This window comes from Prinia subflava, chromosome 23 (genome assembly GCF_021018805.1).
Source record: "Prinia subflava isolate CZ2003 ecotype Zambia chromosome 23, Cam_Psub_1.2, whole genome shotgun sequence".
NCBI lineage: Eukaryota > Metazoa > Chordata > Aves > Passeriformes > Cisticolidae > Prinia > Prinia subflava.
Window position 1 is genome coordinate 575,926 of NC_086269.1, and position 23,695 is coordinate 599,620.

The following is a 23,695-nucleotide window of genomic DNA, read 5'->3' on the forward strand; positions in this document are numbered from 1 at the left end:
GAGAGCACAGAGCGGGCTGGGAGAGCACAGAGCGGGCTGGGAGAGCACAGAGCGGGCTGGGAGAGCACACAGCGGGCTGGGAGAGCACACAGCGGGCTGGGAGCACAGAGCGGGCTGGGAGCACACACACAGCGGGGACACCGCGGGGCCGGCTCGGCCATTTCTCCTGATTAAGGCCATGTAGGTTAATCCGTGCTTGTGGTGGGGTGGTCCGCGTCTGCGGAGCGACGTGCAGAACGCGGAGCGCGGCAAACTGAGGCACCCAGCTCCGGCAGCGGGCAGGGCCGCCCCGCGGGCGGGCGGAGCGCGGCGGGCGCGGGGCTGGCTCTGGAGCAGCGCCCGCCGCCGCCGGCAGCGCTGCGAGCGCCGGGCCCGGGCGGGGGGATGCGGCTGCCCCCGCCCCGCCGCCCGCACACGCGGCCCCGCCGCGCCGCGCTGCGCGCCCTGCCCCGAGCCCTGCCCAGCGCCCTGCCCCGAGCCCTGCCCCGCGCCCTGCCCCGCATCCTCCCCGAGCCCTGCCCCGCGTCCTCCCCGAGCCCTGCCCCGCGTCCTCCCCGAGCCCTGCCCGCATCTTGCCCCGCATCCTGCCCCGAGCTCTGCCCCGCGCCCGCCGTGCACCCTGCCCTGCCAGCAGCCACCGCCCCCGGACTGCCCCAGGACAGCCCCCGGACAGCCCCCGGACAGCCCCAGGACAGCCCCCGGACAGCCCCCGGACTGCCCCAGGACAGCCCCCGGACTGCCCCAGGACAGCCCCCGGACAGCCCCCGGACTGCCCCCGGACTGCCCCAGGACAGCCCCCGGACTGCCCCCCTCCCCTCCCGCGGCGGGGCCGCGCCGAGCCGGGCCATGGAGCAGCACCTGCGGCGGCTGCGGCAGGAGCTGGTAAGGGCCGGGGGTCGGGGCCGGGGGTCGGGGCCGGGGGGCGTCCCGGGGGCTGCGCGGCGGGGGCGGCTTTGGACAGGGCCCGCCCGGGGCTCGGAGGTCCCGCCGCTCCCACCCCCGTGAGCGGGGCCAGGTCCCGGTTCTGGGTCGGGGGTCCCGGTTCTGGGTCGGGGGTCCCGCCGCTCCCTCCCCCGTGAGCGGGGCCAGGTCCCGGCCAGCGGCGGCCGCTCGGGGTCCGTCCGTGTATCCGAGAGGACGCGCGGCGGGGGCGTGCGGGGGCTTTAGGGACAGGCTGCCAGCACAGGTCAGAAATCAGAGAAGCAGCCACGGAGATGGATAAGGAACAACTTTCTGGGAATCAAAAGGCTGTGAAGGGAGCGCGCTGGCACCTCCGGTACGCTGTGAAAATACTTGTTTAATAGGAAAGCCTTTGTCAGAAAGGAGCGGTGTGTTCGCCCTCCCGCCGCTCCTGCTCGGGGTAACCTCGCCCCCGGGCCTGCCGGGGCTTGTCCTCCAGCCCGGAGGTGCTGCCGGTGCCCTGGGCTGGCCGCGGTGGGCTGGAGGAGGAACTGATGCTTCCCAAAATAGGGTTCCAGTGGGTCTGGCTCGCAGTCTGCCTTATCCTGATAAATAGATAATGAGAACAAAAGGGGAAGACAAGGCAGAGCAGGGGCGGGCGGGTGAAGTTTCAGAGTGCGAGAAGCTCCCGGTTTGGCTGGTGCAGCTGGGTCCGTGCTCTGGGGCTGTGTGCGGTGCCTGCACTGCAGGACGCGTTCCCCGTGTGACACCCCCGAGCCCCTGGGGCAGGCCAAGCTCCAGCTGTGCCAGGGCAGCGCCAGCCCTGCAGAGCCCCGTGCTCCTCCAGATCCCCGTGTATTGAGAAACGCGGGCTGGGCCAGCGGCCTTTTACTCTCAATAAATGTGGCAGCAGTGACATTTGACCTGCTGGCGTTCCCGGTGTTTCCCCAGCAAACACAGGAGGTGAAAGACAAATTAAAACAAAGGGAAATGGGAGTCACTGGTGTGCTGCACACTGAGTGTGATGAATGAAATGCAAACTGCAAACCAGGACAGGAGCAGAATAATCTGAGAGCTCTGGAAAATCTGACTGAGTCAGAAGGTGAGATGGGAGAAGGAATAACTTACAGAAGAACATCCTAAGAATAAGGTTCCTAAATCAGTGTTTTGTCTTCTAGCCAAATCGGTTCTGTTATCTGAGTTATTTCTGTAGAGGAGCCTAAACATTGCACCTCTGTGTCTAAGATGTGCCAGTTCTGTAGTGCAAAATACAACTTCTGAATAGTCGGTATATTCAACAGAAGGACAGATCCCTCACACTTAATGTGAAAGCCAGGAAAAAAAACTTCTAAATGAGAAAATTCTGGCTTTGTTCAGACCTTGCAGGAATCTATTTTTTTTTCCAAGTGTAAAAATGCAACAGTTTTTATTATATTAATGAACTGTGACTTAGCCTGGCATAAATCTATGTGTATGCCTGGCTTAAAAAAGTGGGAAGGGGCAGGTGTCACCTTCAGATGGACGGGTTGTGACTTGACTGAGAGCAGCCTGGCTCTCCATACATTTGCTTTTCACCAGTCACATTCGTTCCCCCTCCCAGGGGCCGGTTTTTGTTATTCAGTCTTGAAAACTTCCTTTCACACGGGCCCTGCAGGCTGTGAGCGCGGGACATCCGCAGGGCGCAGCTGCCCGGAGCCGGGCTCGGTGAAAGTGGGAGCTGCAGCAACTGGAACAACCATCAGTGGTATCCTGAGCAATAACAGCTTGTAAAAATCAGTTCTGGCCCTGTAGCCTGGAATTAAAATAGATTAATGCTTCTGCAAAGAGCAGCGAGCTCGGGGCACAGCTGGGCCCGTCTGGGCAGCGGGGCCGCGCTGCGGAGCCGCCGGGCAGGACCTGCTCAGCTCCCCCTGCCAGGAGCGGCCCCATCAGGGCTGCTCAGGGGCACATGGCACGGTCAGAGACTGTCCCATCAGGAGTTTAGTCTGTCTCAGTGCAAGCAGCCTCTGGTTTGGCAAACCGGACTTTTGGCCAGTTTTGAGGAGGGGATTTTCTCAAGAAATGGTGAGTGTTGGCACAGCTCCCAGTCCCCAAGGAAAGGTTATCTTCCAGTGCAGCTCAATCCCCCACCAGTCTGAGACAGGAGGACTCCAGCTCTGTTCTTTCATTCCCTTGCTTCATTTATTACATATTTAATTGCTGTGTGCCTGGCTGGGGCTGCTGGTGAGCCCCGTGTGTCACCTGTGTCCCCAGGCAAGGCCCGGGCACGCTTACCCTGCTCTGCCCATTTCCTCTGGGAGAGCTGTGCCAGGGCTCCCGAGCATCAATCTGACCCCTTTCAGTCAGCGGGGGAGATCTCCTATTCCAGCCGCGTGCTTTCCATTGTGAGCTGATCGTTTCTGGCATGTGTGGTGTCCCTTTGGTTGGAATCCATTCAGCAGCTCCCACATGCAAATGCAGCCGGGGAGCCTCAGCTGACACAGAGCTGGGGGCTGGGGGCTGGATCCTCACCCCGGGCTGGGGGCTGGATCCTCACCCCGGGCTGGGGGCTGGATCCTCAGCCCGGGCTGGGGGCTGGATCCTCACCCCGGGCTGGGGGCTGGATCCTCACCCCGGGCTGGGGGCTGGATCCTCACCCCGGGCTGGGGGCTGGATCCTCAGCCCGGGCTGGGGGCTGGATCCTCACCCCGGGCTGGGGGCTGGATCCTCACCCCGGGCTGGGGGCTGGATCCTCACCCCGGGCTGGGGGCTGGATCCTCAGCCCGGGCTCACCCAGCCTGTGCAGCCACCCCCGGCACGCTGTGCCAGCTCTGGGCACCTCAGCCCCGGGGCAGGAAACGCTGCAGACCTTGCTTTCCTCCGGGAAGCCCCTGGAGATTTATGGGCACACTGTGGTTGTGGGAACCTGCAGCGCTGGTTTGGGGGTCTGCTGATGGGGTGAGCTGTGCTTCTGCACTCCTGTCATCTGCCCTTCCAGTGGCAGTCGTGAAATGTGCCCCGGAGCTTGGGAATGTGCCATTCATGCAATTCATCCTGGTGCCATTCATGCAATTCCTCCTGACCCTCAAAGCCCCCTCGACTGTATCGGCTGCATTCGGAATCTGCAGGCGCAGTCCTGAGGCACAGCAGAGTTGTGCTGCTCTCTGAGTCACAAAACAGCCACAGGACACAGAACAGCCACAGAACAGCCACAGAACACAGAACAGCCACAGAACAGTCACAAAACAGCCACAGAACAGCCACAGATTACAGAACAGCCACAGATTACAGAACAGCCACAGAACACAGAACAGCCACAGAACACAGAACAGCCACAGAACGTTATCTCAGCTGAAAGATCAGATGGAACAGGACTTGTCTTGCTGAGGGACCAGCAGAGAGGAGTTTCCTTCCCGTGCCCCACGCTGCACGTGGCGGTGCCTCCCTGCACTCTCAGACACCAGGACAGTTTGCACTGATGTGCAGCAGCATCACCCATGGGCCGTGGGATGGGGGCCTGGGGCTCCTCTGCAGCTGGAATAAATCCTTGGTTTCTGTCTGGGGACTGCCGAGTCCATGGGGCAGATTTATCTGGCACGCTGGGTTTGTGTGGCTGTAAGAGGCGAGGGGGCACAGACTCGTTATCTGTGTGTGACTTTACTTGGTGTGTTTTGATTTTCAGATGAATCCAGGATATATCTGGGGTTTCTGTTGCTCTCTTCTGGAAGGAAAAGTATTTAAGTCACCACTCTGACTTGAACTTCCAATGTTCTCCCTGCACATTTGTCATAAATGCATTGAATTACTGAGTTTAATAGAGTCTGACTCCCTTCTTACATTAATTTATGTCCTGGTAGACAATGTTTCTTGCTATGAATATCCTGCAGGAATAGAACATTTGGTCTGAGTGAAAAATACAGCCAATTATTTTTACTCTTTGCCTCACACTGGGTCCTGTTCTGGTAACTGTGTCACGCTCCGACAGGAGCTGCTGTGTTTTCATTGCTGCTCTCTCTGGAGGGGCAGCTCGGGTGCTGTGCAGTCTGTGAGGCACAAGTGGCAGCCCCGGGGGTCTGGTGTCACTCTGCAGTGCAGCAGGTGGGAACAGGCAGCTCCGTGTGTGTCTCTGCTGGTGCAGGTCCCTGTCTGGGGGACTTTAGCCCTGGCTGCTGGGGCAGTGCCAGAAGGTCGGGGTTTGTCACAGGATCCTCGGTGTTCCTGAGGGGAAGGTGCAGAGGAGTGACTTGACAGCAGATGTCCTGTCACATGTAACTGGGGAGGCTTTGTCCTCTGGGTTATTTCCAGAGCAGTCACCTAAAGATGAGAATGGATTTTTTCAGACTCGCAGCTTCACATAACCAGCAATGTTAAAGAGCAGATTCCCAGGGAAGCAGGTCTGGGCTGAAAACTGACGCTTCCAACCATCCTCTTCAGGGGCCAGTCTGTCCATTGAGGCCTGTGGTCTCTCTTACCCACGAGTTGTGAGTAAAAGGCTGAAGACGGGAGTTATTTTAGGCCCATTTGTATCCTGTTTGAGGAGAATTGATTTTTCTGATTTGCCTTTAAAAATAGGGAGTGTGATTGGGAGGCAGGGAACAATATCCTTGCAGTGGGAAGGAAGGTGGATAAGGGAGTGATGTGAACCACGTCTCTCATGGTTAACATCTGCTTAGACCTATTGAAATTGTTGTGAGGGGAGTCTCGGGTTCAGTTTCAGCATCCTTCCTCTCTCAGATAAACTGAGCTCACAGTGAGCATCCTCATGCACACCTAACACACCCTGGGGAGACAAGGGCTAAAAGGGAGACTTGAAATTATTGTGATAAAATGCAAGGACTGAAAGACAACTGCAGGCCCCTGGCATTGTCCAGGGGAGGGAAGAGAAAGGTGAAGGTGGGGCTGGAGAGCAGCTCTGTGTGAGCTGTGCAGCCACAACTGCAGGCTTGCGGGAGATTAATCCAGTTAGTGACCCAAAGGAAAACACAGAAACAATATGATCAGCTCAGCAGTTCTAAAATAATTTTAGTCTCTATTATGTCATCTGCTTTAAATACCAATTGTTTGGTGCTGGGGCTGTTGTCCATCAGAACTATTATTAAGAACTATTTGCCATTTGTTCTTTCCTGTCCTCTTAGCAATAACTTCCTCTCTGTGCATGTCTCTTCCCTAAGAGCTGGACATCTGTCTTCCTCGTCGTTGTGACAAATACACTCAGGGCTCTTCCCAGCCCTGTGTCCCTGGGATTTTCCTTTCCAGCAGCATCACAAGGCTGCTGTGGGTGGGCAGCAGATGGGCTGGGTGGGCAGATGTGTGGATGGGCTGGGAGTGCAGCTGTGGCTCCAGGAGATCCACTGGAACTGGGTTCTGAGTGAAGGGAGATGTTTAATAGAAAAACAGCAGTTCCCAAAGTGGCTGGGGAAAGTTACTTATTTACCTGGGAAGTGGGAAGGGACAAGGAAAATCTCCCTTATTTGTGGATCTCGGGTGTCTGAGGCTGGATTTGGTGGAATGCCAGTAACTGCTGGAGGAGGTTCCTTGGGCCAGGCTCTGCCCCTGCTCTGTTAATCAGTGGTGGAAGATCCCTGCCTTACCAAGTGTGTGGGGAGTTGTGGGTGATTGTTTGGGGGTGAGGAGGTCATGGGAAGGGTGCCTTGCAAAGCTCTTGGTGCCTTTGCTGCTCAGGATGGTGCATTTCAGTGCAAAAACCACTCTATATATGATATGAACTCTGGCAGTTTTTAGTTTGGTTCCCTCCCATGTTGAATATTCCCTGAAGATCATTTGGAAGTGGAATTTTGAATTTTGCGCTTCAGTTTTCAGTGCTTGAGGTGTCTGCAGTTTGAATGGGCTTTGCTTTGGAGGAGCACTGAGGCAGAGCTGCCTGGGTCACTCCTGCACAGGAGGCTGAGCCAGGGGACATCTGGAGAGAGGAGCCTCTCCCATCACACAGCAGTCCCAGGCACTGAAGGGGAGCACAGCCCTGTGAGTACTTGTCTTGCTTTAGAAGGCATGAGTTGGCTTGTGCAGAATTACACATAAAATTTTTCATGCCAATTTTTAGGGATTGCAAAAGTTTCAGGAATAATGAGCTCCAATTTGAGGCATCTGATTTTTAACTGCTTTATAGAGATAGATTTGGATGTCTGCAAGTTGTCATGGTTCTAAGGGGACTTGTTTTGGAAGCAGAGAAGCCAAACAACCACTTCTACTGAAGGGCAAAGTGTCTCAGATTAGACACCCGGGGTCCCCTGGAAATGCTGCTGGGTTTGTGCACCTTGAGCAGAGAGAAGCAGGGGCAGAGGGGAGGGCAGAGGGAAGGGCAAGAGGGGAGGGCAGGCTCTGGGCAGGGGCAGAGGGAAGGGCAGAGGGCAGGGCAGGCTCTGGGCAGGCTCTGGGCAGGGGCAGAGGGCAGGGCAGGCTCTGAGCAGCCCCAGCCCGGCAGTGCTGCTGCCCCTGTGCTCTGCAGCCCCTCAGACCCCGCAGCAGGGGGGGATTTGCAGCTCCAGAGGCAGCACGGAGCATCTCCTCATGCCCAGCTTACATAAAGCCCTTGCATAACCCCGGCACGGCCGGGGTCTCTCTCACGCCACGTGAAGGCTCTCTGGGGCTCTGTGTCACATTCACGCTCTGTTTGCAATCCACTGCAGCTCATCACACACTGGAGTTCCTTCTGCATGAAGTGTGTGAGCAGGAGCCAGTGAGGCTGCAAGGGCTGTCCCTCCAGCCTGCAGCTCCATCACCTCCAGCAGTGCAGCCATTTCATTTCCAGCCCAATCTGCTGGATTATTTGCAGAATCCCTTTTTCTTCTCGCAGACCAGGTAGCTGAGTCCTGAGCCTCTGCCAGGGAGGTGATCTCTCTTCTCTGGGACATTGTTCCTTTTCTGGAAAGTCTCAGAGAAGCCAGTCTGAACTTGGGAGAGCTGAGATCTTGGCAAGGAGCAGAGGCTAGCAGTTAGACACTGGGGAAGGTTTATTTTCCCTCCAGAATTTTCTTTGCAAGGTGAATACTCTTAATTGCAGGTGGATGGAATCCAAGCCCCGAAGGCTGCTTGGTCACCAGGCAGTGATTTCACTTTGGGCTGGGCTTCCCTCACTCTCCATTCTGTAAAAGACTGAGCAGATACTGTGAAGAGCAAAAGATAAGGCAGAAGGGATTGGTTTGCTTCGTTTTTTAACTTGCACAACCCAAAATTACAGCAGCGTTTGCCAGCAGAGTTAAAAGTCTCAGGATGTTGAAAACTGTCACTGTTGGTGGGATTCACATTGCAGGAGGGACACTGAGGCCAAGGGTGGGATTCAGCCCTGCAGGGGCAGGACAGAGGAGTCAGAGCCCAAAGCCTCTCCTCCTCTCCTCTCCTCTCCTCTCCTCTCCTCTCCTCTCCTCTCCTCTCCTCTCCTCTCCTCTCCTCTCCTCTCCTCTCCTCTCCTCTCCTCTCCTCTCCTCTCCTCTCCTCTCCTCTCCTCTCCTCTCCTCTCCTCTCCTCTCCTCTCCTCTCCTCTCCTCTCCTCTCCTCTCCTCTCCTCTCCTCTCCTCTCCTCTCCTCTCCTCTCCTCTCCGGTGGCTCAGCCCGGCCATTCCCATCTCAGGAGAGCTTTCCACAGAGGAAAACGTCCCCTCTCCTTTTCCAGCAGTTCTGGCTCCCCAGCTCCTGCCTGGCACAGGTTTGGCAGCCCCGGCTCCATTGTTCAGGAGAAGTGCTGGGCTCGGGCTCAGGTCTGTTCCTGCCTGGGAGGGACGAGCCCGGCTGCCAGAGCCTGCCCAGGAAGGGTTAAAGCTGCCTGGGCTGGCCTGGCTGAGCCCGGCAGGGCTGCCAGGGCCAGGGCAGATCCCCCAGGCCGTGGGGCAGATCCCCCAGGCTGTGGGGAATGGGGCAGATCCCCCAGGCTGTGGGGAATGGGGCAGATCCCCCAGGCTGTGGGGCAGATCCCCCAGGCTGTGGGGAATGGGCAGATCCCCCAGGCTGTGGGGCAGATCCCCCAGGCTGTGGGGAATGGGCAGATCCCCCAGGCTGTGGGGAGCAGGGCAGATCCCCCAGGCTGTGGGGAATGGGGCAGATCCCCCAGGCTGTGGGGAATGGGGCAGATCCCCCAGGCTGTGGGGAATGGGGCAGATCCCCCAGGCTGTGGGGAGCAGGGCAGATCCCCCAGGCTGTGGGGAACAGGCAGATCCCCCAGGCTGTGGGGAATGGGCAGATCCCCCAGGCTGTGGGGAGCAGGGCAGATCCCCCAGGCTGTGGGGCAGATCCCCCAGGCTGTGGGGAATGGGCAGATCCCCCAGGCTGTGGGGCAGATCCCCCAGGCTGTGGGGAATGGGGCAGATCCCCCAGGCTGTGGGGAACAGGCAGATCCCCCAGGCTGTGGGGAACAGGCAGATCCCCCAGGCTGTGGGGAATGGGGCAGATCCCCCAGGCTGTGGGGAATGGGGCAGATCCCCCAGGCTGTGGGGAGCAGGGCAGATCCCCCAGGCTGTGGGGAACAGGCAGATCCCCCAGGCTGTGGGGAATGGGCAGATCCCCCAGGCTGTGGGGCAGATCCCCCAGGCTGTGGGGAATGGGCAGATCCCCCAGGCTGTGGGGCAGATCCCCCAGGCTGTGGGGAATGGGCAGATCCCCCAGGCTGTGGGGCAGATCCCCCAGGCTGTGGGGAATGGGCAGATCCCCCAGGCTGTGGGGAATGGGCAGATCCCCCAGGCTGTGGGGAGCAGGGCAGATCCCCCAGGCCGTGGGGAACGGGCAGAGCGGGGCTGCAGAGCCCAGCCCGGGGCAGAGCCTGCCCTGCCCTCCCCGGGGTGCGATTACTGCGCCGGGGATTTGGTGGGAAGCGGCCAATGAGGGGCCAAGCTGGCTCCAAATCCAGCTTTTTCCAAAGCCCCAGATAAAACAGACTGCCATTAATGAGGCAGGAAAGGTTAGGATGAGCAGCATTACGGCAGATCTGGAGAGGTAAGGTGGTGGTTCTGTCTGGGGCTGCCGGAGCATCTGCCCCCAGCTCGGTGTGGGAACCAGGAGCCTGGGGAGGCTGGAACTGGGACGTTGTTTGCACGTCTGCAGCAGGAGTTTATTTGCTGATGTGAAGAAATGCCATAGCTGGAGGCTCTGGGTGAGGAGTCAGGAAGCTGAGCACAGATTTTCTGTATCTTTGTCACTGTGTTCCCATTCTGGGTGATAAACAAGTTTCTTGAGAGAAAAGCTCTGAAAAATGACTGTAACCTGCTGGTGAGTTTGGTTTTAGGTTCTGGGGTTTGAAGTGGGCATTTGTGGCCAGAAACTTGAGCAGTTTCCACATAGGGAGCTGGGCTGTCACGATTTTCTGATGGCTGCTCTTTCTTGCTGCTCAGCTCCACGTACAGAGATGGAAATAGAGCAGGTAATTGAACCAGCTTAAATAAAATGAAGGAGATGCAGAAAATAAAGCTTGGGAATGCAAAGCTGAATATAAGAAAAAAAAGAAAAGCTGGCCTTTTCCACCCCAGTCTTGAGACGTGCTGCTGTAGAAAAGCTGGAGATGAGCCCTTTGCCCTGCTGGTGACAGCGTGGGCTGAGGCCCCCCTGGAGGGGAAATCCCTTCTGAAACCCCCAGCCCGGGGGGACACGGCCTCACCGCCAGCCCTGCCAGCCCTGCTGCGCCTCCCCCTCCTGCCCCTTCCCGCTCCCCCCTGCTAAAAAAGAACAAGTGGCAGCTGCTGGGAAGTGGAGCCCGTTTGCTTTCTGGTGCTGCTTTGGGAATATGATCCAGATCCTGCGTGAGAGGAGAGCAGCAGAGCGAGGGAGAAGGGGGGAGTTGGGAAGCTCTGGAGAATTGCTTGCTTATTTTAAGCCTGGTGTAGAAAGTTCAATCTTTGTAGTGAGGTTTGGGGATGAAGCAGAACGGTGACTAAAGGTCCTAGCCTGGGAATCAAAGAATTGCTGGTTGAGTGTAAGTAATCCTAGAGTCTGGTGGTTGTTCTGTGCAAAATTTCCAGTGCATTTAAGCGTCTTTGATTGTCCTCTGGTGAGAGGTGCCTGCTCTGAGGACATTGAGGGCTGAAGATGTTATGGAGTAACAATTTAATTCTTCCTGGGGTTTATTTTTAATCTACTTGAGCACTTCAGGTAAGGAAGCAAGGCTCTGTTCTGGCTCCCGATTTCTGCTGGTGACAGGGCACAAAAGACTCAAAAGCACAAGAATATTCTAAAACTGGCGGCAGCCAAAACCATTCATAATTCTACACCTTGGGCTTCTGCCAAGCAGTTAATGGGAATCCAGACTCTTTATTTTTGTTGTCAGGTCAAACAATCCACTTCTGTCAGCTCCTCTTATTCCTAGAGGGACACTCCAGAGAAATCCAAGGGAAGTCGGGGAGGTTTTGGCTGAAGTGGAAGTGGTGCAGGTGGGATGTGTGGCAGACGTGGTCAGGAGGGAGGGGATGGCCCAGAAAGCTGCTCAGCCCTGCTCTGCTGCCCCTGCTGCCATGTCCTGCCCTGGGGACACTGCAGGGACACTGCAGGGACACTGCAGGGACACTGCTGGGACACTGCAGGGACACTGACCGTGTGCTCTTCCCTCTGCAGCTGTCCATGAAGGAGGTGGGCGACGGGCTGCACGAGCAGATGAACTGCATGATGGGCGCCCTGCAGGAGCTGAAGCTGCTGCAGGTGCAGACGGCCCTGGAGCAGTTGGACCTCTCGGGGCGCCGCAGCCCCGCGGAGCAGCGCCGGTGCTGCCGCGGCACCGCGGCCGCCGCGCCGGGGGCGGCTCAGGGACGCTGCCCCCCGGCCCGGCCCGGCCCCCGGCCCGAGGGTCTGTCCCACCCCGCTGCGCTCCCGGGGGCTGAGCACCCTCGGGACAGCCCATCCTGCTCCCGGGGGCTCTGCGGGGAGGATCGGTGTCCCCCGGGCGGGCAGGGCACGGCCGCGGCGTGGCCGCCGTGCCAGGACTGCCCCGGCTGTGACGATGGCCACGACTGGACGTCGTCCCTCATGTCCCAGAGCAGGAACCGGCAGCCACTGGTGCTGGGGGACAACATCTTTGCAGACTTGGTGGGGAACTGGCTGGACCTGCCCGAGCTGGAGAAGAAGGGGGAGAAGAGCGAGGGGTCCCTGTCGGTGAGCAGGTCCCAGGAGCTCTGCAGGAAGTTCTCCCTCACGGCCAACATCTTCAAGAAGTTCCTGAGGAGCGTCCGGCCGGACCGAGACAGGCTGCTCAAGGAGAAGCCCTGCTGGCTGCCTCCTGAGGACAAACAGCCCGAGATTTCCAAGAGGTCCAAAAAGATCAACAAACTCAAGGGGACGTTTTACCTGCCCCTGCACGGGAACCTGCAGAGCCACCACAGCAAAGCAGAGCGGTGCCCGAGGGCAGACGGCCACAGTGAGCACCCCAAGGTGGGCACCAGGAAAGTGCACGATCCCAGAGGCTACAGCCAGGCTGGCTTTGACATCAACACGGCCGTGTGGGTCTGAGCCTGCCCCTGCTCTGCCCAGCACCTCCACCCCAGCTGGAGGCCACACTCACCTGTCAGGAGACTCCTGAGCTCTCCCAGGACAGGAGAGGAGCCCTGCAGAACCTGCTGTGGGCTGCACTCGCCTGCACCTGGAATTTTCTGGAGAACCACGGCCTCAGAGACTGCCTGAGCAGCAGCTGGCACAGCCCACGTGGGGAGACCTTTGGGTCTCCTTATGGGCAAAAATAATCCGAATCTTTAGCAGCTTTAGGGTGAGTGGTGCCACAGGTGAGCAGCTCCTGATTCCAGGGCCGTTCCATCGTCTCCTGCAGTGGCTGCAGCACAAAATCCACAGTGTGCATGTGTGTGTATGAGTGTGCAAATATAGATATATATAGTTTTGTTAAAAAAATCTATTCCTGCTTGTGTGCACTTGAAACTGGTTATAAACCAGGCATCCCAAGCTCTGTACCTGAAACACTTGTTATTTAAAGGGAAAGAAATGTTTGAATTTATAAGACTTGAACAACTGCTGAGTGGGGGGCAAACCCCCTGCTTTGGGGGGGCTTCCCCTTAAACTGCATCCCTGGTGCCCTCCCACCGTCCCTCCCTCCCCTTCCAGTTAAACCAGTGGGGCACAAGGCTCCTTACAGGGGTTTGTGACCTGGGGTCGGGGTGGGTTTGTCCCTCTCCCCTCCCCTTGTCCTTGTGGATCACCCCAGATACAACATTGCTGAAGTTTATTGTTGGATTTTCCCCCAGATGCAAAGTTCAATCCCCATTTCTTGTTGTGTTCCCTGTTGCTGTTGTACAAACCTCATCTTGACAGAACCAAGTTCTCCATGTGCAGCTCTCCAAGAGTTTCCAATAAAGTGGGATCAGTCTCTCTGCTGTGGGACAGCCTCGTCTCTTTTCTTCCCCGGGCGTTTCCTGGCTGTTCCCAGCTGGGCTCAGGCAGCTTGGGGAGCAGCCAGAAGAGTTTCCATTCCAGGAGAGGCTGTAAATCATGGCAGAGCTCCCTGCCCAGGTGCCAGCACTGCTCCAGATCCCCTGCACTGCCCCAAGAGCCTCCAGGGCTCTGCAGCCCCCTCATCCCTCCTGCCTCCCCAGCAGCAGCACAGGCACAGGGACAGAGGTCTGGGGCAGGAACTGCTGCCAGGGAGAGCTCAGCCAGCCCTGGCTCGAGGAGGGGCCGGGGCCAGGGGCGCTGGCACAGCCCCAGAGCAGAGCCCGGTGCTGGCCCTGCAGCAGGGCTGGGTTCCACAGCCTGTCCCACTCACTCCTGCTCCAGGAGGGGCTCAGGAGCCAGCAGGGGGATTGTTTTTTTTTTTAAACATGCAACTCTACTCCTGCTGGAACTTCCCAAGGCAGAGAGGCCAGTGGGGCAGAGGCGTGGAGCAGAATTCTTTTTCTCCTTTGCAAATTAAATATAGGCACAAGGCAGGCCCTGTTTGTGCCCATACAAGGAGAGGAGCAGGGCAGCACCCGAGCTCAGCGCTTCTGCAGGGACCTGAGCAAGCTTTGGTCTTTCCTCCTCGTGGGCTTCAGGGCTGCTGGTTCCTAATTCCTCTGGATGCTGAAAGGCTGCTTGTAAAGCATTTTGTTTTCCTCCTCTTTTATCAGTAGTTCATCCTGTTTGTTACCTCCCTGCTCCTTTCCAGAGGGTCAGCAAAGAGGAGTTTCCCAGGGAGAGGACAGCTTTTCCTGCACCAGCCTCAGTCCCAGAGGGCGGCCCCAGCCCTGCCCCGCTGCAGCCCGGGCACAGCCCGGGGGTCCCAGCCCAGAGTGCCCCAGAGGCTGTCCCAGGAGTGCCCCTGAGCTGTCCTGGCACTGCCCCCAGGTGTGACGGGCACTGCTGGGGCCAGGCTGGGCCATGGCACGGGGACATTTGGGACCCAGGTGAGGGACACGTTCCTGCAGGTGGCTGCTTCTGCAAGCTTTGGTTACCCCGGGCAGGGGCTGAGTGTGTGCAGGACGGGCAGAAGTGCAGGGCAGGCAGAGGTGCAGGCAGGCAGAGGTGCAGGGCAGGCAGAGGTGCAGGACGGGCAGAGGTGCAGGGCAGGCAGAGGTGCAGGACGGGCAGAGGTGCAGGACGGGCAGAGGTGCAGGGCAGGCAGAGGTGCAGGACGGGCAGAGGTGCAGGACGGGCAGAGGTGCAGGGCGGGCAGAGGTGCAGGGCAGGCAGAGGTGCAGGACGGGCAGAGGTGCAGGGCAGGCAGAGGTGCAGGGCAGGCAGAGGTGCAGGATGGGCAGAGGTGCAGGGTGGGCAGAGGTGCAGGGTGGGCAGAGGTGCAGGACGGGCAGAGGTGCAGGACGGGCAGAGGTGCAGGGCGGGCAGAGGTGCAGGCAGGCAGAGGTGCAGGACGGGCAGAGGTGCAGGGCGGGCAGAGGTGCAGGCAGGCAGAGGTGCAGGACGGGCAGAGGTGCAGCCCACTGTTCCTCTCTGGGGTAAAGCAGCTCCCAGGCTCTCCCCGTTTGGTGCCCCAGGCTGTTCCAGCCCAGCAGCTCCCGTCCCTCCCGAGGGCTGCCCCAGCCCCGCAGCTGTTGGGGGCTGCTCCCCCAGCCCTGGGCCCCTCCAGGGCCGTGGGAGGTTTCTCTGCAGGAGCAGCACTTGTGCCCCACGTGCTGCTGCAGCTGCCCGGGGCTGTGCCAGGCGCTGCTCAGCTCAGCTGCTGGCCCCGTCCCTCTGTCCCTGCCCTGGGAGAGGCCCTGGTGCTGTTCCACGTTGAGGGGCAGCTCTCGGCCCCAGCTGCCTCCCACACGTTCCTTTCCCACCCAGGGCGCTCCTGCTGTGCCAGCAGTGCCCAGGCCACCGCCCTGGCAGCAGGGACAGAGCCCGGGAGCTGCTGGCACCTCCTCCCTCAGCTCCAGGGACAAGGCAGGGACACCTGAGGACTGAGCCTGGGGGTTCCTTCATCTGTCCTTTCCACAGGATCAGATCCCCAGTGGGTGCTCTGCTGACCAAATGCCCAGGTGGTTTCAAACTGGTGCTGTGCTCTCTGCTCTCTGTTAAATGTATCTTCAAAGGACTTTTTGCATTAAAATAGGATTTTCCAGGGTGTTGGCAGTGACAAATCCAGTGTGGTCTAGGCTTCAAATGCTTGGAAATAGCGAGAAAATGTAGCTGTGTCTCATAGTTCTTAAGAGAAAAAATATTTAATAAATATTCTTTATAGACATTCAAATAATAAAGAATATCACCCAAGCCAGACATCCTCCCTAATTTAGTCTCCAGAGCAGGATCCGCTAATAGATCAGAGCTGGATTTGTGAATTACCATTTTACTTCTCCAGGGACTTTTCCTGAAATTATAATGGCTTTTGCTCCTCTTTTTTCCTTCATGAAACTGCCACGAAATTGTTCTCCATTATTAAGTATGAAACCCATCTAATTAGCAGAATGACAGTGCCTAATGAGGCCCTGGCTGTTCTGTGGGGCTGATCTCAAACAGGGGACAAAGATTCCAGGAGCAGCTCCCCATGAGCCTGCCTGGGAGGGCAGCGCTGGCAGAGGCAGCCTGGGCATTCCCATTTATTGGAAATCTCAGCTCAGACCCACCCAGGGCTGCACAGGCAGCACAGCCCGAGCTCCCAAAGGCCCCCAGCACCCATCTCCACACCCCTGGCACGGCTGGGAGCTGGGGCTGGTCCATCTGGCTTCATGGGAAGAGAGGATTTAGCTCTTAGCGTCAATCCAGGGCTTTTCCAGGAGCTGCTCCTGCTCCTGGGCTTTCCCTTCCCACTGCCCACTCCCTGCTCTCGGGGCCAGATGGCCTCCAGAAGGCTCCCAAATGTGCCTGTAATTAAAAGGCCTTGATTTTCAAAACCACTTCACAGCCTGCTCTTCTGACAATGAGAGGGGGCTCAGGGGCAGGAGGAGAGGGCAGCAGGGCTGCTGCCCTCGGGAGGGATTCCTGGTCCTGTGCACTGTTTGTGCAGTGGCAGGACAAGGGGCAGTGGCTTTAAACTGGAAGAGAGCAGCTTCAGATGGGATTTGGGAAGGAATTGTTCCCTGTGAGGGTGGGCAGGCCCTGGCACAGAGCAGCTGTGGCTGCCCCTGGATCCCTGGCAGTGCCCAAGGCCAGGCTGGACAGGGCTGGAGCAGCCTGGGACAGTGGGAGGTGTCCCTGCCATGGCAGGGGTGGGATTAGAGGATGTTTAAGGTTCCTTCCATCCCACACCCTTCTGAGGTTCAGGGTTCACCCTCTGGAACTGGGGCTCCCTGCGCTGCTGCTGGAGCTCCTGGTGCCTGGGGGGCTCAGCTGCAGCCCGTGAGCTGATCCCTGCTGGTCCCTGAAGGGCTGGGGGCCTTTCTGCCCGCACACCCAGCAAACAACAACTCCCCTCAGTGCCCCTTTCCCGAGCCCAGCACGACAGGAAGCCTGTCCTGGCTGAGCTCAGATCCATTTGAATCGAGGTCCAGCTCTGGTTTATTCCCTCCAGCACATTCCCCATCACCTTCATCGTAATCATCATCATCAGAATCCCCCCTCCAGCAGCGTTTCCACCGCACGTCTCTGCAGGAGGAGCCTGGGGTTTATTCCTCTTCCCTTTTGTTCAGGTTCATTTGTATCCTCGTGGCATTTCTAATCAAGGACTCGCACCCCTTCCAGCTGGCAGGCAATCTCCTGTGCTGCTGCTGGAGCAGGAATAAAATGAGTTTACTGCAACAATTGGCCTCGGCGAGGCTGAGCTGTGGCAGCTTTGGGGACCCCGGGCACCCCTGGCTTGGGCTGATCCCTGCAGCCTCCTCGTGGCTTTCTGCAGCCGCAGGGGCCATTCCTGGCCGGCATCAGCAGCTCCTCAGCTGTGGTTTTTTGAGAGCATTTCCTGCAACAACAGCACTGAGCAAACTCTCCGAGCACACCCGTGTGTCCAGCCCCATGCTCGGCTGCCGGACAGCACCGATGGCCGGGGCTGCTGGACAAGTGTCCTGGGGACCTGGGGGAGCTGGCAGGGCTGGCAGGGCTGGCAGGGCTGGCAGGGCTGGCAGGGCTGGTCTCTCCCTCTCTGTGGGCAGCCAGGAGCAGCACCCGGTTCCTGGAGCCGCTGCCGAGCCCGGAGCGCTCCCCTCCCGGGGCCAGGGCTCAGTCTGGGGGTGCTGCTCCGGTCCAGCCCGTCCTGGGGTGGCTCTGCTGCCGCTCTCCCCGGGTACCTGCTCGGAGCCTCCCCCTCCTCCTCCGCTCCCTGTTCCAGAGCAATTACCGGCACCCAAAGGCAGCCGGCCAGGCGTTTATGCCGCAGCTGCCTGATCTGCATGTGCTCATGCTAATGCTGTGGAAACGATTCATGGTCGGCTTTGTGCTGAGTTTCCTGTGCCCTGAATTGAGCTCTGCTTGGGAAAAAGAGAGACCGGGTCCTCTGGATTTGAAATAATTCAAGGGGGGAGTTTTCTGTGTGCTGCTTACCTGGTTTTCAGAGGTGTCACTGGTGCAGAGCTGTTAGCAGCATGGTCAGAGCCCTGCAGGGAACACACGCCTCAAAGAGGCAAACAACACAGATATTCCTGAGAGGAATTCGTGTCCATCCCTCAGAGGGATGGGAGAAACATTCTATTTGCAGCTGCAGAGCGTTGGGAAATTCTCTGGAGGAAAGCTGCCTTGCCGGGAGAGCGGAGCACAAAGTCCTCCTTCGGCAGGGTTTGATGGCAGCTCCAAATCACCGGGACGGACGGGATGAGGCGCCCTGGAACGCCAAAGCTGCGGGTTCCTCCCGGCGATTGCTCCTGCTCCTCTTCCTCAGCCCGGGAGCAGGGCTGGGCACAGCCCCTCCCGCGGCGTGGATCGGGGCAGGGGACAGAGTGGCACTGCTGGCTGCGGGGACACAGTGGCACCAGTGGCTCTGGGGTGACAGAGAGTGGCACCAGTGGCTCCAGGGTCACAGAGTGGCACCGGTGGCTCCAGCACGGCCCCAGGCTCCATCAGGGAGTGTTCAAGGGCTCTCTGTGTGTTCCTGTCACAGCCTGTCACCCCCAGCACGGCCGGGGGAGCATTCCCGGTGCCCTGAGCACAGGGAATTGTTCCCAGCAGGGTTCAGGCCCTTTGCCATGATACGATTTCGTGGGACAAGAACCAGGAAGGAGCGGAAGGCTCAGCAGGATGCAGAGCTCCTCATCTCTCTGTGCATCCCAGCTGGAAAAAACAAGCACCAAGCCCAGGACTCTGGGAGACAGCGAGGTCCTGAACACAATACTATAAATTAATTATTTAGGTTCCAGCCCTGCAGTGAGAGCCATCTGGCCAGATGCCTTTACCCTTCCCAGAGCCCCCAGGAGCTCTGAGTGCTGCACGCTGGAGGAGAGAGCTCTCCACGTGTATCTGAACGGGCTGAGGCTCCTCCTGCCCTGGAAGGAGCAGGAATGAACCAAAACACCTCTCAACCTTGGCTTCCCCAGCCCGTCCATTTCCCCTGGAATTGGGGCAGGCCCTGAACGCTCTGTGCCGCAGGAAAGGCTCACGTTCGTCCCTGGGGACCTGGACTGTGCACTGGGAACCGCCCAGGCCGGGCTGTGCCCCGGACCCTGCGGGGCTCACACAATTCATTCCGTGGTCAGAAAATTCCCATTTCCACGGCGTGGGGCCTCCCTTCACAGCTGGGCTGCAGGAGGGACCCGTTTGCCACGGGATTAACGCGGATTCAAAGGCAGCTCTGTATGCTCAGAGTTTCAGATGGTGGCATCCTTCAGGCTTGAGGCACTGCCAGCGTCCCCCCCAGAGCCCGGGACGGGGATGTGGGGAAGGACAGTCGGGTCTGGGAAGGCTCCAGGGGACGCAGGTAGAGGCGTTCTCGTGGTGAGGAACCCGGGGGAGCCCTGCCTGCCCTCCCCGGGGAGCAGACAAGAGGGAAAGAGTTAAAAGCTGTCTCCAGGCAGGAGAACAAAAACACCATTGCACTCATCTCGCTCGCTGTGCTCATCTAATTACCTCATTTAACAGGATACCCTCTCATTGATTTTAATTACTCACATAATTTGGGAAGTAATTCGCGGTACATCCCTGCAGGGTGCACGAGTCTGAGCCGGGAACAAAGTGCTCGGCTCTTCCCGAGCGGGAGGGGAGGGGGGACGAGCCCCAGCCGGGGGGACCCGGGGACCTGTCCCTTGGGAAGGGCTCTCCGGGACCGCCCGCGACAAAACACTGTCACCCGTGCCAAAACACTGTCACCCGTGCCAAAATACTGTCACCCGTGCCAAAATACTGTCACCATGGGGTGGCCGCGGCTTGTCCCGGCCGGCACAGCCCCGAGCCCGGCGGGTTTTGGGGTCCCCATTTGGCGATGCCCGGCCCCGGCTGCCCCCGGGGATCCCAGCAGGGCCCGGTGTCCCCCGGAGGGGCGGCTGAGGGTTCATTGTCCCCCTGACAGTGCTGGGGGCTGGCTCCTGTGGCAGTGAGGGGGGATTTTCATCCCCGCAGAGCCCCCTGATCCCGGCACTGAGGGGGGATGCCCATCCCCGCAGAGCCCCCCAGACCCCCAGCCCCGGAGCGAGGAGCCGCCCCTGATCCCCAGGACCGGCAATCCAAGAGCCCCCGGCACTGGCGGCTCTTCAAAACGCTTTTATCCACGGTCCTGCCATTTGAACGGGGTTTTTTAAACAGTCTTATACGGTTTAGCAAAATTGCACCCCCAGCACGCACTTGTTTGGTTTCTTCGCTGTCTTTTGTAAGTTCCCCTGCTTAATTAGGATGCAAACAATCCCAGAGGAATGTTTAATTAATATTATAAAGCAACAATGGGATGATTAAGCAAGTCTGGGCAGCTGCTATTTATACACAGGACATGTGGCACTTGTTGGGGGCAGCGTGTCAAGGAAAAAAACCATTCCACGGATCTCTCGTTCAGTTTTATTGCTTGTTTTAATTGTCTGGTTGAGGCCTTTTCTCCTCTTTGTGTTGGCTCAGGCAGAGCGAGAGGAGCCGAGGTTTGACTGGGTCTCTTGTTCAGCGTAGTTACAGTGAAAGCTTTGAGCTTCCTGCCACCCCTAGCAGCCCCAGGGCTCCACAGACAGCAGAGCTTTGGGCAGGGAATGCCCTAAAACGAGGCCAGGAATTGCATCTGGGAGGGCCTGGGAGCAGAAGAACATCCTGGGGGCTGGGAGAGCTGGGGGGCTGTGCCGGGAGCAGCAGAACCCCCTGAGCCCCCCGAGCCTGGCAGGGGTGGGATGGGGCATCCAGGGATTGCCTCCCACCCTCAGGATCCATGGGGGGGTGGAAGGGACCCTCCAGGGCACCTCCTGCACGCCCTGCCGTGGGCAGGGGCACCTCCCTGGGGTGAGACGTGCTCCTCCAGCTGCTCAGTGGTGCTCTCATCCCCCACTGCCTTCGTGGGGTTTTAGGGCATTTCCCGTCTGGAAATGATTTCTCCACAGCTTCTCAGAAGCCTGTGCACAACCTGAAGTAATTGTATTTGCCTTGGGTTGAACTCTTTTGGCACTTCCTAAAAATAAACACTCGATTTCTCCTTCCCATGGAGCTGCCTCTGCTGGGAGCAGAACCAAACAAACTGGTAAAAAATTAAAGGAGTGGGAAAACCAACAGAAGGGACGTGAATGGCAACAGCACAGCCCCAGGCCTGTCAGGAACACACAGCTCACAGCAGCCAGGGGCAAATCAGTCCCTGCCTGGCAGGGGATGCTCCTGGGCCCCAGCCCCACACGCTGGGTGTCGTCCCTCCCTCTCTGCTCCTGCCCTGGCAGCTCCAGCCCTGGCACAGATGAGGCAGGATCCCAACCCCGAGGGTGCTCCAGGGCAGCAGAGCCCAGCCCTGAGCCAAGCAGGACCTGGGGAGCTCTTCACCCTAGCACAGCCCCCAGAGAACTCCATCCCTGGCCTTTACCCCCAGATCTGCTTCTGGCAGCTCCGGGGGCTCAGTCCCAGCAGGGCAGCAGGGGAGACACCCAGGAGCCTTCTCCCTCTGCCCGAGAGCAGCCGTGCTCTGACTCATCGTGTCTCATTCACCACCTCACACTTATTCAATTATTGCTTCAGCCCTGGCCCGCTCTGCGAGGCTTATCTCACCCCAAATCCTTCTCAGTCAAGCCCTACACGCTGATTGTTTCAGAAGGAAAGGGCCCAGAGCTGCTCTTGGCTGCTGATCAGCCTCTGCACCGTGTGTTGAATGGAGGGAACACCCTGGGCTCGGCAGGGCAGCAAACCCAGGGGCTGCTCCTGCCCGGGCTGCTGGGGAAGGTGCCTCCGGCTGTGCAGAGGTTTTTGCCCCGTTCCTTCTGAGTTTGGGGCAGCTCTGGGGGGGCTGCAGCTGCTGCTCTGCCACATCCAGCCCTGCCTTTGCTCCGCTGTGCCTTCCCCTGTTCCTGCAGGATAACCCGGGACTGGGGCTGGAGCTGGCCCGTGTCGGGTCTCCCTCATTTCAAACATCATTTATCAAACAGGATTATCCTGCAGGGGCTCCTGTGCAGTCATATTTAATAACATGAACTGCTTCAAATAAAATGATTCCTCCCCTGAGATTAAGCCGAACTGACACAGCAGCTTGACACTTCTTATTCCCAAACCTAAATGAAAATTGGGTGTAGGATGCTGGATGTCAGCAGCCCTCAAAATGTCACACCCACCTTGTAGCCATGGGCAGGGAGAGCCAAGGTGCAAGGGAGCTGGAGCCAATTTATCCGAGGATTTCTAACAGCCTGGGAAGGAAGGGGCAGCAGAGCTGCAACACTGCTCCCTTTCACTCAGCACTCGCCCAGAATGGGCTGCAGGAATCTGGATTTCTCTGTAAAGCAGCTGCAGGGGAAGAGGCAGGCTCAGGGATCACCTCTGTGTGGCAGAGGGCTCGGTTGGGGCTGCTGCTCTCCTTGGGGCCCGTCTGGAGGAGACCCGGGGGCTTCCCGGGCTGGAGAGCGGCGCCGGGGGAGAGCAGTGCCGGGAGCATCCCCCGATCCCCGGGCCCCACCGGCCCCGAGGGGCCTCGCCCTGCCACGGGCTCCACAAAGCTCCAGTGTCCAGCCGGGAGCCGCTCCCGGCCCGTCAATTCGCCCTTTGTTGGGTGTTCTGGAGCGCCCTCCCCGCCTGCCCGGCCCCAGCGCTGCCCGTGCCGGGGCTGCGGCCGCTCCCTCCCGAGGAAAATGTTGGGATGTTTGACCTCAGGCGCCTCCGGGGCCCGCGTTGGGGAAATGGGCTCATGTGAGTCCCCAGGGTCCGGGGCTGGGGGAAATGGGCTCATCTGAGCAATCCCCAGGATCCCCAGGTCCCTTTCTTTAGGACATTGTGCAGTGAAGTGATTTTTCACCCGGTGAGGCATTAACCACGCTCCGGGACATTTCTGTCTGACACGGAGCACGTCCCCGGGCAGAACGGGAGCCATTGTGCTGAAATCCATCAAAGAAGAACTTTGTTTTAATCCAGTGAGAAAAGGAGCGCCTGGCGGGAGGCAGAGGGGAGAGGACAGGGCTGGGAGCCGGGGTTTGCAGCAATCCCGAGCCCTGCGCCTCTCCCACACTCCCATCTAGCGGCAGCCCCGGCCGGGAGCGCTCCTCCCTCCTCATCCTCACCCACCCCGCAGCCCCTCTCACCGCCCTCTCACGGCCCAGCTCATACAAGAGATGTCCAGCGTTCATTGAAATGACTTTATTACTAAAATATTTTTACATTTCGTAAAGATAACCAACCCGCAAACACCGCGCTCCTGCTCCTCCTGAGAAGGGGGCGCAGGGGTGGCTCCAGCGCAGGCAGCCAAAGGAGCTGTGCCTGTCCCGGGGGGTGTCACAGGCAGATGTGTCACATCCAGATGTTTGTCTGGGCTGCATTTAGGGACAGGGATCCCTCTAATCCAACAGCTGCATCAGAACACAGTTTTACAAAAATCTCTTTACAAAACCTGCTCCCCCTGGTTTCCAGTAAACTCTGCAGCAGGTACAGGAACGTGTCACATTTAATTTCCCATCTGAAGCAGCAGGACAAGGCCCGTGCTGGGTTTCACAGTGAAGACATTTCTGCTCTCAGTACTCAGAGGGGAGCAGGAGCAAATCCTGCATCCCTGGGCTCCAGCCCATCCCCAGGAGGGGCCCGGAGCTGCACACAGCAGGATGGAGCACCCAGGGCCCCTTCAGATCCTGCTCTGGGCTCCAGCGAAACCAACAGGGGTTAAAAAAACACGGAACAAACCCAAAATGAAACAAACACAGCCTTTCAGCTGATCAGGGACCGCCTTTGAAACCGAGGATCGCCCTCCACGTCAGGCAGAGCTGTGCAGGGCAGAGTCACTGCACAGAGGAAACACCTGCAGCAACAGAACCCCCAAAAAGCCACGAGGAACCACAGGAGCTGCTGCTGCCCCGTGGGAGGGGGAGCCAAAGCCCTGAGCCCCCAGGATGGGAGAGAACTCAGAGAACAAGGAGCAAACCCAGGGCTGGAAACGGGAACAAAAACACAGAAACAAAAA

The 23,695-nt window shown here is 58.7% G+C and overlaps 1 protein-coding gene across 1 annotated transcript; it reads left to right on the plus strand.

Annotated features, from left to right (window-relative positions):
* Positions 1 to 13,185, plus strand: INKA2 (inka box actin regulator 2). Its single transcript, XM_063418350.1, has 2 exons — positions 1 to 882; positions 11,431 to 13,185. Exons 1-2 carry the CDS (start codon positions 385 to 387, stop codon positions 12,316 to 12,318), a joined length of 1,386 nt encoding a protein of 461 aa, XP_063274420.1. The 5' UTR covers positions 1 to 384; the 3' UTR covers positions 12,319 to 13,185.
* The last annotated feature ends 10,510 nt before the right edge of the window (positions 13,186 to 23,695 follow it).